This window comes from Xyrauchen texanus, chromosome 20 (genome assembly GCF_025860055.1).
Source record: "Xyrauchen texanus isolate HMW12.3.18 chromosome 20, RBS_HiC_50CHRs, whole genome shotgun sequence".
NCBI lineage: Eukaryota > Metazoa > Chordata > Actinopteri > Cypriniformes > Catostomidae > Xyrauchen > Xyrauchen texanus.
The window spans coordinates 14,212,689-14,224,807 of NC_068295.1; the positions used below are offsets into that span (position 1 = coordinate 14,212,689).

The 12,119-nt window shown below is 35.7% G+C and overlaps 1 protein-coding gene across 3 annotated transcripts in view; it reads right to left on the reverse strand.

Annotated features, from left to right (window-relative positions):
• Positions 1-4,146: 4,146 nt before the first annotated feature.
• Positions 4,147-12,119, reverse strand: part of brf1a (BRF1 RNA polymerase III transcription initiation factor subunit a) — a 70,434-nt gene continuing 62,461 nt past the window's right edge. For all 3 annotated transcript variants that reach the window (XM_052150988.1, XM_052150986.1, XM_052150987.1), the window contains 3 exons: positions 9,502-9,553; positions 6,966-7,125; positions 4,147-5,926 (listed from right to left, as the gene is read on the reverse strand). In XM_052150988.1, the coding sequence (XP_052006948.1) occupies positions 5,889-5,926; positions 6,966-7,125; positions 9,502-9,553 (250 nt within the window). In that variant the 3' untranslated portion in view covers positions 4,147-5,888. The remainder of the gene's footprint in view (positions 5,927-6,965; positions 7,126-9,501; positions 9,554-12,119) is intronic.

The following is a 12,119-nucleotide window of genomic DNA, read 5'->3' on the forward strand; positions in this document are numbered from 1 at the left end:
TTTCAGAGAATGTATTTTTAACATGTGTATTTTGTGTTAATGTACTGGCAGAGATTTTATAGTCAAAACAAGTGAAAAAAATCTACCAGTGCTGAAGAAGTAATCCAAAGTATTTAGAATATGATATTGACCTTGAGTAATGTAACTGGATACATTACAGATTACATTTTACAGCACGTATTCTGTAATCTGTACTGCAATACATTTCAGAAGTAACCCTCCCATCCCTGTGTATATATATATATATACAGTGTGTGTATATATATATATATATATATATATATATATATATATATATATACACACACACACACACACACACACACACACATTACCCATCAACATTTTTGAAACACTTGTCTTTTTTTTACTATTTAGAATAATAGTAAAGTCATCAAAACTATGGAATAACATAAATGAAACTATGGAATTTATGTTGTGACTAAACAAAATGTTGTAGCATTTCTCATATGTAAGTCACTTACAAATATAAAATGACAGAAGTGTCTGCAAAATTCATAAATGTAAAATATATTTAGAAAAACCAAGCCAGACAGCAATTCAGAGTCTGGGTGATGGAGCTTCAACTTCTCTCAAGAGATTATGGGAAAAAATATTTAAATTTGGTATTGGAGGAGGTAGTTTTGTCTAGGATTCTAAAAAACATCAAGTCTGCAAAAAAACATTAAGATTTTACATTGATTCTGTTGAACCCCTCTAGATTGTATAGGCTTGGTCTTAGACACGCCCACCTGCTGGCGATGCCAATCAGAGGATAGAGACACAACTCATGTTTTTTGGGGGTGTGTTAAGATCCAAGAATTTTGGTTGAATGTTCAGAGTATTGTGTGTGACGTGCTGGGCACTCAGTTTTGTTTTGCCCCAGACTCTGTATTTTAGGCAATGGGGTGGTTATCAAAATAGGGGATAAACACATACAAAATTAGGTTCTGCCAATGCTATGATAGGCAGACAGATTTTTTTAAGAGGTAGGATGTTGGCTGGAGTTCACTCATTTTGGGTGTGTTGTGTGGAGATGGGGAGGCTGCCTGCTTTCGAGGAGATGTCATATAGATGGCTGGGGATCTGGGATTAATTTGATAGGAAATGGGGCAGTTATTTAGCGTTTTTGGGGGACTCTCGGGAGGGGATGTGGAGAGAGAGGCGTAGTTTTAGATGTGTATGATTATTATTATTTGTGTGTTTGTGTACTTATGTGTGACCACAGGGATGTTCGTTGGGGGTCGGGTGAGGTTGGTGATTGGGGAGGGGGAGCAGAGGGAGTTAAATGTTGATTCAAAGTATATTTGTTTTCTTTTTTTTTTTCAACTAGGATTAAGTGCATTTTCAGTGATTGCTTTTGCCATGGCTCATAATTAAAAGCCTTTAGTTTCCATTCACTAACTATCACTGTAAGCCAAGATTAGATCTCCTCAGTTTGGTTTGTAAATGGTAAATCACAAATTGCCACTGATGAGTAATTTCCCCATTGCAGAAACGAAAAGCCAGGATTGAGGGGCCCAGTAAATGTTGTCTGGATTCTGTGTAGGATCGTTATTTTGTCAGACACATTGTAAAGGGACACAATTCCAAACTCCTGATCCAGAAACACTCCAATTTTAGAGACCAGGGTAATCTAATCAGTTCTTATTTAGATCAGATCAACAGAAAAAAGAATAAACCGTAAATACTTTATTTAATTTTTTTGTCACAACCCCAACTTGAAAGTTTTGTTTGTAATATTGTTCAATAAAAGCATCTCCGAGGTGTGTCTCCTCTAATCTCAATGTGTCTCTGTTTGCTGATGCTATGCAACACTACTACTACTACTACTACTACTACTACTACTACTACTACTACCACCAAGCAATACACCTACTACATAATTAATAAAGCATCAATATTATTATTGTTCTCAATCCCTAATCTTAGGTATTAAACTTCATCCCGTAACTGGTCCCACACCATTTATGATATGGACATGAATTACAACTTAGATTTATGATAAATTTCCTTGAGACACAGAGGTGGTGTCTTTTGACCTGAGCCAGTAAGCAACTACCTAGCAACTACTTGAACACTCAAGCATCCACCTAACAACACCACAGCAACCACCCAAACATTGTACCAATCGCTTAGCAACATTAAAAACCACTAAAAACACCCAGGACACGCTGCCAACAACATATTCTAAATATTTAAACTCTTATGATTCTCAGTATGGTTTTTATAACGTCAAAATCATTACAAAAATGTCTGATATGATGTCATCTCACCTTTCTCCGATATCCTGACAGTGTCTTCTGCACAGAGATCATCCAGTTGCTTTTTCAGCTCAGAGATAATTGTTTGCATTTCTACAAATTACATATGTTGGTTGACAGGGATGGTGTACACGTTTGAACATTGGTAACGTGAGAGAAGATACATTCTGGAGATGGAAAAACAAGCAATAAGAAAAAGAAAAACTCACAGATAAGTCAGTTCTGTTGTCAGTTCATCTGAATGAAATAGTTATAATCCTCAATGTGTGAAAGCTGCCCCAATTCATTGTAGTAAAATCTGACAACACTGCAATCATTAATTGTGGTACTTTACCTCAGATTACAAAATGGAGGGGAAAAAACGCAATTTACCTGGTTTGTGTAGCAAATGAGCATGCGTGTTCTCGAGTTGATTGACAAGCGAAGTCTGTATCTAAATGGTGATTGGCTCTTTCATCTAAACGGCGGACATACTTTTCTACATCCGTTTACCGTTGGGCATTCCAGTTTCTCCCTTTCATTTTAATAGAAGAGGTCCATCTCTGATAAATAGACTCTGCTGCCACCCAGAGCTTTAGAAAATATTGTTCTGTTATGGTCTGCTTTCATAACACTAACCTGAACCCTTCACAAGTCAGCCCTCTTGCACCATTTACTTGAATTACAAAAGGAGAACTCTAATCCCAAACAACACAGGGGCAATATTACAGCACTTTTAAGGAAAAGTGACTTTACAGAGTTTTCCCTTTCCATCCTTTAGTCAATACAGGAACTGTTAGCTGACCTTGGTGTGTTTGTGTATAACATGGCTATACAGAATACTATTTGACATCTACCTCAACAGAAAGAACAAAAAAATCTCTCATGAACAAAACCAGTCAACATTTCCCCCCTCACCTTTCTCATGATCTCTGGAAACTCTGTCTCAAACATGTGTAGTACAGATTAACCCACAATCTCTCCCATAATCTTTACTATCACAGATGATCTTTGCTCAGTACTGTTCTCTCATGTGTGATAGTTAAATGTCAGATTAATTGAGAAAATGTAGGCTCCAAAGCAGTGAAAAAGAGATAATGAGAAAGACAGAAGTTTGAGGGGAGCTGACCATGTTCGCTATTGTCTGGTGTTGATATTGATCAAGGTTTCAGACAGATGCAGAAGCTTTATAATTCAGGACAGTTGTGCAAATGTAAAAATTCTCTCACATGCAGCCCTGCTGGGTTTTTGTTTTTCATATGGTTTGCTGGACTAAACTGGTTTATGCTGGTCTTCAAGCTTGTCCAAGCTAGTTTTAAAGATGTGAAGCTGGTCTTCAAGCCTGACCAGCTAAAACCCCTTTGAAAACCAGCACACCAGACCAGCAAACCTAGGATTTTTTATATTTTTTTTCCAGCAGGGAGAGTTGTCTACTTAATCTTTAAATTATATTTATTGACATGTTTTTAGTTTTTTCATGTTAACTGAATATTATCACATTTCAGAGTTTTCTGACTTTCCTTTTCTTTCCAAGGATCATTTATCAGCCTTCCAGGTGAGTAAAATACAGATGACCTTAAGAACTTCATCTACCAGCAGCCCTTGCCTTGCAGAGATGAGCGCAAGGTCACTTCTAAGGTCGCATCCAGTGGATCATACAATTATTCCATATCTTTGTTTCTATACAAACCAAAAAACAAAAAACAACCTAGAGCATATGAACCCAAAAACAGATCCTCGACTCTCCGGTTTCCTTATTTCCTTGAATTATTTGAGCACCGGCAATGAAAAGCCTGTCTTAGGTCAAAGAACCAGTAGACAAAGAATGAAAAAATAAAAAACAAAGATCACACTGAAGGAAAATAAAAAAAACAGAAGACAGTCCATTATGATTACGGTTTATTTCTTTGTTCCATAAATACTGTTTAGGTCTACTGATCAGTGCTTTGTGCCTAATGCTCTGTTATGGTTTATTTGTCATCCTTACTGCAGTGGGACCACACCAATATGCTTCGACAGACACCAATGAATGATTTAGAAAGCAAGACGTGATTAAAGTTTAAAACAAATATATAATTGTGAACTTTCCACTTTTTTAAATCCTGAGATTTAAAAGATTTGACTGAGATGGGTAAAGCCCTAGTGTGCCTCACTCACACACATACTAAACATTAAAATATATTTTTAATGTAAGCAGAAATAACCTTCTTGACCTCTTATGTAGAGCTCTGCACTATCTTATATTTGCATGTGTTAGGTTTTGCCTCACAGAAAAAACAAACCTTGAAATCTTATTCTATCTGAAAGAAAAATATATATTCTATGAATTTTTTTTTTTAGCCATGGAAAGATGAAACTATAAATAAAGTGAAAAATAAAAACACACATAATAGTTAGGCAAAATATTTTTTTCAAAGAATCCAAAAGCAAATTCTCTAAGAGAACAGATTTTCTGATACCGAGTGTAAGATCATATCAAAACAATCTTTTCTTCCTCATTAACAAACCTATAACAATACACAATTATCAATCTATCATTTATCTAACACCAACACATTTCAAAACAAACATTGTATTTCCTTGATCTATGAAAAAAAATTAGATTGCATTTTGTAAACATTCAATGTTAAATGTTAAATTCAGGCCAATAACATTTCAACAGCTTTTACCTGGAATTAATTTCCTTCAAGTACTAATTTAAATTCAACATTTCCATGATAAACCAGAAAAAAGAAAAATCAGCGACCAAAATCAAAATTATTATATGCCAACCAAATGACAGCACCTGGAAAACATTTTGCTTAAAATAAATAAGCCTGACCAGTATCTCAGAATGGAACATCCAAAGGACCAATAGGTGATTGTGAAATAAAAATAAAAAAGGTACTAAAAACGACCAAGCAGCAGAGCAAAATGTAACACTGTAACAAATCAGCTTTTAAACCCAAAATCCATTCAAAACAGAATACTGAGCGCATAGAGGTACATCTGGTTGCAAAAATAACACTTTGGCCCTGAAATCATCACAGTATTCCAAACAGTACACAGCAATAGTTGAAGGCACATGCACATGCATACATTTGTCCATACAGGGCTAAACCTTGTGTGGGTTAATCTCATTAGATGTCCCAGATCATATGTCATCATTAGCCTAAAACACACAATAATGCAGTTAACCAGAAGGCATACACACTCTAGAGAATCATCCCTCTATACACACACACACACACACACACACTCTTCTTCTGTTTGTGTTGTGAGCTTTAATGATTGTACAGTATATGCATGCACTTATGGATGATTAACGATGGCTGAGTGTGTGTGACGTAACTGCACAATTTATCATCTAAAGTCATTTATTGCATATGATCTTAGAACACTCAGCCCTGCATAAATGCACAAGCACTAACACACAAATGTGAGGTCTTATTGTGCCTTTTACAGGGCTTTCAAGGCTTTGATTCATGTAGTTTGTTCTCTTTTAGTTGTAGTTTGTTCTCCATCCCACTGTAGTGTAAAGTCTCTACATCTTGCAAATACAAGTGCTGTGCAAATACACACAGCATGCTGTTCTTTTTGGAGGGGGTGTGATAATAAGCAGGATAGGCTTTAGTGACCAATGGTGCACCCACAGACACCCTGGATTTAGAACCCGTAATCATCATCTCCCTCAAAGCCATAATCTATAGAAGATAGAAGAACACAGAAAGGTTAGCACACTTAATGCTCTTTTCTAAATTACATATAAATTCAGTAAAAAGTGTAAGTGATAATGTACAGTCAGCCGGTCACATTTGAAAAATAAACTCAGACAGGGTGATCAGGAGAAATTTATTTTGCGATTATAACTCTGTATTAACCAGATGGCTGTAGATTATCCTGCTTATTACACAGCTACTTGCCAAATAGATAAATAAATGGAATGAAATATGTATTTGATTGTTGGAGTTTAAATTATTTTAAGGAACTAGTGCATATATTTATGAAATCGGTTGCCATGGTCTATTATACAGTTCAGTGGTCATTCTGCAATAATATTTGACTGCAGAATGATGTGATTGACCAATCAAGAATTCCAGGGGTAATTTAAATAATTATTTTTGCTAATCTACAGACTTCTTCAATCAAAATGCTCAGCTTTGTGGTAAAAGTCTAGTCTCGCATAGCCGTATTCATAGGTCTGGGCTCTATAGGAGCTTCAATTGGACAAGAAATACATATTTAGTCAGGAAAAGACATCTAACGGACATGTTAAGCAGCCAATCACAGTCGGTTTTGTCATTTCGTGGTGTTTAGGGTTAAGGTTATCAGAGGTGTATCACAACAAAATAAAATTATAGAGAATTTCACAGACAGAACAAAGAAGAACTCGCAACTCTGCTCATGGATATCTGCTTCACTTTCTGCTCCGTGACTCAATGAAACTCTGAATATCTTGCTCATTCTATCAACATGGAACCTTATGAACACAACTTTGCTTCCAGATAGACTGATAAAACGGCCAGTGTCCGTCTACTCACCGGACATTCCATCGAACCAGCCAATCAGATGTGTGCTGAATTGGCCAAGAAAGCATTTTCCAATTTTGTGTTCTATATGCATCAAGCGGTTAGAGAACAGGCTATCTGAGGCTGACACTAGTAAAAGTCTAAAGGAATACAGTAGCTAAAAGGTGAAATGGTCATCTTACAGGCCAAAGTAAGATTTAGTTGCATAACTTACCACTGGTGCCCATTAACTGCACGGCACTGACACAGTGTTCGTCCTCCTCATCGTCATCTTCCTCATCCGCAGGGTCTTCGTACGCCACTGGTCCACTCTCTACAACAACAGCATTCTGGGTAGGAGCAGCAGGGGTGGCCACTGGGGTGTCTGACCCTTTCTGGAGGTAGAGGAGACGAGAGAGTGTGAATGAATAAAGGGTCAATTTTTTACAAATCTTCAATATTTAAACTCCTTTAAAAACATCCATTATTAACTCCTTGACAATGTCTGATTGCTCGAGCCTATTGTCGTGCGCCTGTTTTCTGATTGTCTATGGTGTCGCATCGTGCAGCAGTTTTACATTCAGTGCTGTGAACAAGATTCCTACAATAAGCAATTTACTTGTCAAAACTTGCCTGGTTAGAAAACGGAATAAGAGGTAACAAATAATCTTGTGATGAACTGTTTATTTTCCAGAGGGATGAAAGGAATGCTGACAATTACAATCCTTCATATCCCCGGTTGCCAAGCGATGGCAAGGGGTTGCCTAGTCACAGTACTGAGTTTTGACCTCTTATGACAGTCTTTTTGCTGTGGGTTCAAAATAGAGAGATTCTTAACTTTTAACTGACAAACAAGAAGTTTATAGGTAGTTACACAAGACAAGTGTGAATATGAAACTTTGGATCAACATCCAAATATTAATGTAGTCCTTCACTACTGATACTACATTGATACTTTAGGCAACAAATAAATGACATCAGACGACTAATGACTAGTGCTGTCAGTCGATTACCTTTTTATAATCACAATTAATAGCATTTGTTTTTAGCTAATCACGATTAATCACAGATTTCGAAAGTGCTTAAATTTGACACTATATAAATTTATTTTCCTGTCAAAATGCATTTATTTCCATCTTAGGAAAGAAAACAAAGCAATATTTAACAATATAATGCTTTATTAACATTTTCAACTTTAATTAATCGCATGCGTTTATACACACAATTATAATTTTTGTGTGAACTATGCCTTTAATAACAGACACATTAGGCACTTTAATAACAAACATACAGCCAGAGGAAGTGACAGAGCCAATAGGAACTACAATAGTCTATGGGCCAGAATGAGAGCGAGGCATCAGCAAAGAGCACGTGTCATCAATGACTACTCGCACCCAGAATTAATTAGCCACCGTTCTGTCACATTCTGAGGCAGTATATTAACTTATGACACGCCAACTCAAACCAGGGCCATAGAGTAATCTAGGACCAGGGGCCGGATTCACAAAATGTTCTGAAGAAAAAATTAAGAAAGTTCTTAGGATACTTTATAAGAAAATCGTTAGAATGTTCCTAAGTGCAATTCTTTAAATATTCTTAAGTTCTCAAATATTTTCTTAAGAACATCTTATTTTTTTTTAAGAATAAAAAGACAGGATTTGACATTGTCTGATCTGCCTGCTCATGGGCTTGCCTTGTCTAACAGCCTACAACAAATGCAATACTTCAACACTGGTAAATTGTAACAATAAATGTATCTATTAACCTTTTTTTTTTTTTTTAAAGTAGCAAATTTTTACTGACTTTTATTTAATCTAAAGTGCATGAGATGTGTTAGTTTAGCACTATCCGTCATAGGGAATTTACTTGCTTCTAACCATTTGATAACTTAATTTAACATGAAGGAAAAAAACTAAATATTCAGTAGACATAAGATGGATGTTCTTGAGGAAATTACTGCAAGGAAAAAGTTCACCTTGGGAAGCTTGATATCACTTCGAAAAGAAAAGGCGGGTAAATGGGAAAATGTGGCGGAGGCTGTCTCCGCTGTGCCCAACTCCGCTTTCTAATGTTATAATTATTATGTTTCTATGAACTCTAAAAATCACGGCAAGAGCACGCTATGCAGTGCATCCATTTGTATAAGCATGATTGGTCACCACATTAAGAAGCTTCAAAACAACATTTATGTTTGAATTTGGTGATAAAATGTACATGGTTTGAAAGCTGAAAATAAAAATATCATTAAACAAAAAACAAAACAAAAAAAGTCAATATTTTTTGGTCTAAAATCACATAATTTCATTGTGACTTCAAACTCAACATGAAAATTCAGTTAATTCATAAAACATCTTACCTTATAGAATTTAAGACAAATGTGAGGTTATCCTAACTATAAGATGTTATTTACAACAATGTTTTTAATGTTTAATTTTCTCTTAAGAACAATATTTACAGAAAATATAACAACTTCCTTAAGAAGTTTTTTTGGGAATACAAAATGGTAGAAAATGGTAGTTAAGATGAAATTTCTTCAGAAAGTTTCGTGAATCCGGCCCAAGCTCTCTAGCTCAAAATAATTATTTAAACTTAAACATTAAAGGGAAAAACTTGCTTCTAGGTCAAATTAATATACTTCGCTGTGAATGAACTAAGAGCTGAAGCTCTGGGCCAGAGGGCCATGTGAGGGTTAAGGAAAATTGGTTTAATATATGGAAAGGCATGCCAATATTCTGTCCTAGTGTGAAGGACTGAGATTTAAACTCACTCACCTGATCGAGGGCCAACTTCTTAGAGGGCTGTGTACTTATCAGGGGCTGTAACCTTGGAGACAGCAAGTGTGTGTGTGAGAGAGAGAGAGAGAGAGAGAGAGAGAGAAAGAGAGTGTGAGAGAGAGAGAGAGAGAGAGAGAGAGAGAGAGAAACAGACAAGATTATTGAGAGAAACTGGCATTTTTCTTAATAAAAGCTTCTAAGAGCTTGTATTCAGGATAAATTAAAGTTTATTGGCTTGTATGAGCTGACATATATTACAGATTATTCAGGCAGAAAAATAAAGTAATATTTACCTCACTTATTCTCAGTTCACTCCCTGAGTCACTGATTCATTATGCAAATCTTGAAACATTATTTAAATTAATTCCCTAAATGTATGCAATTTAAAATCTATCAACCCAGAAAAGCAAGAGTTTACAGACCCACAGAGATTTTAACAACCCCCCCACTTTCTAATGAAGGTATTTCTCCATTTTCAGTAAAAATGTATTTGGTCTCTTTTTAAAAAAGCACAAGCATTAAGCACACATTTATGGGTGGTAGACAGGAAAGAGATAGAAATCCCCTGTCTTGAATTACCATCAACCTCAAATCTCTCACTGCAAAATTCCGACAGGAATAAACATGGCATTTGAGCTCAACTAACAACAGAAAGTGGGGGGAAAGGGGGAGAGTTAGACAAAGAGATATGGCAGGAAAGGCATAGAAGAATCCAGAGAGTGAGAGAGAGAGCTTTTTCACAATATCAAATTTTTTTTGGCAACACTGCAGTGGCACAGTTTGAATAATGAGTTTACTCATTATTTCAAAGAATGTAAGATATGTTAATGAGGTATGGATGTGATGCACAAAACCCGCAGCATAAATACACACTAATCAGAATCATATGATTCTCCTGATGATACATCTACATTTGCAGAAGAGATTCTGCTCTCATGGGAGAAGTTCTATCTTTATATAACCACAAGATGCCCCAAATGTACTCACACACAACAAACTAAATTCAAACAATTCTCAGACAGACAGATTAGTAGATAACAGTAGACGGACTGATATATGATAGATAGACTGACAGATATTTGGATATATACAGTAGATAGATGGATGATAGATAGATGGATGCACGGTTGACAGTCCTTCACAGCCCAGCATGAGAGTGTCCTATTGATATTGCAGTACATTCTGGGATAGGGAGAAGTGCTTGGCAAGGCAACATGCAATCAGTGCCAAAACACAGCGATTCCTGCTATTCCTGAGAAACGGTCTGTTCCACTCACATACTGTATACACATATACAAAATTCACACATATCAAGGGCTGTTAATTTGTACATGCCACTGAATGAGTAGAACTGGGTTAAATATATCGTTTTTCCGATGCATCTTCATTTGAAAGATTTTTATATCAATTCTCTTACATTCCAAGATCGATCTTTTACTATATGCACAACTCTATACACAAAAATTACTATGAGATCAAATTTTGCACTATGCGACTACAAAAAAATCATTTGATTAGCCACTGGCTGGTAAATGTTCTGATTTCACTCACCAATTATTGAATAGTAAATTTGCAAAGAAGTTCAGCATCATTTCAGTGCAAGTTGAGTGCTAAAGTTTGATTCGACTCGTTCCGTGTAATAATCAAAAACTAGAAAAAATAAGCATTTATAGCATGGATGAGGTAAAGATGCCATTCGTGTCCTCATTTATATGTGCTCATTTACAGACAGTCTTAACAAAAATGCAGGTTTTCTTAAAGAGACATTACGATTGTTAGCACATGGTCTACAAACCAATGTAAATAGTATAATTTATGCCTTAAACCATAAACGTGTAACAAAATATAATATTTGAAAAATAACATCATATTTATCGATGGAATGGATTTTTTAAAAGCTCAAATGCTACCAAAATGCTGAAAAACGAATAAAATATAATTAGTAAAATAAATATTTTGTACCTAGTTAGAAGGTCCCCTGTATAATTAACAGCATTAGCTGGGAGAGAATTTCTTTCATATGTAAGCAATATGGACATCATAACTGAAATATACCCATATGAATCATTGAATCGGATGGAATTATTATCTAATCGAATCAAAACTTGTGAACTGGAACTAAATAGAATCTGAAAATCTGTATCAATACCCAGCCCTATGAAGGAGTCAAATATTTAAAAATAATGTGTATGGCCTCATTTCAGAGTGATTGGTTTGTGGTTTGAATAGCTTGGACTGCTTTCTTACAGAAAATGGCGACATCTGTACATTTTTCCATATTAAAATACCTTATTGTATGAGTAAGCTTGTAGGTTGTTTCCCTGAAAAGTGTAAGCAATGTGTACATTGAAATCTATGATTATTTTTGAAATTTTTTAAGGTGAAGCAAGTGGTGGAAAAATGACATACTCACCTTTAATATTTAAAATCATTCACCATTTCCTCTGGCCATCTATATCACTTCTTCACATTTCAGACACTGCAGTATTCTCTGAGTGTGACTAAATGTCAAAAAAGGGTTTTAATTTTATTGAGTTGGTGTGTGACATCAGGCTGACACTGTCACTGCTGAACACTGCCTTGAGGCCAAAGTATACTTCATTTATCTGCATGCT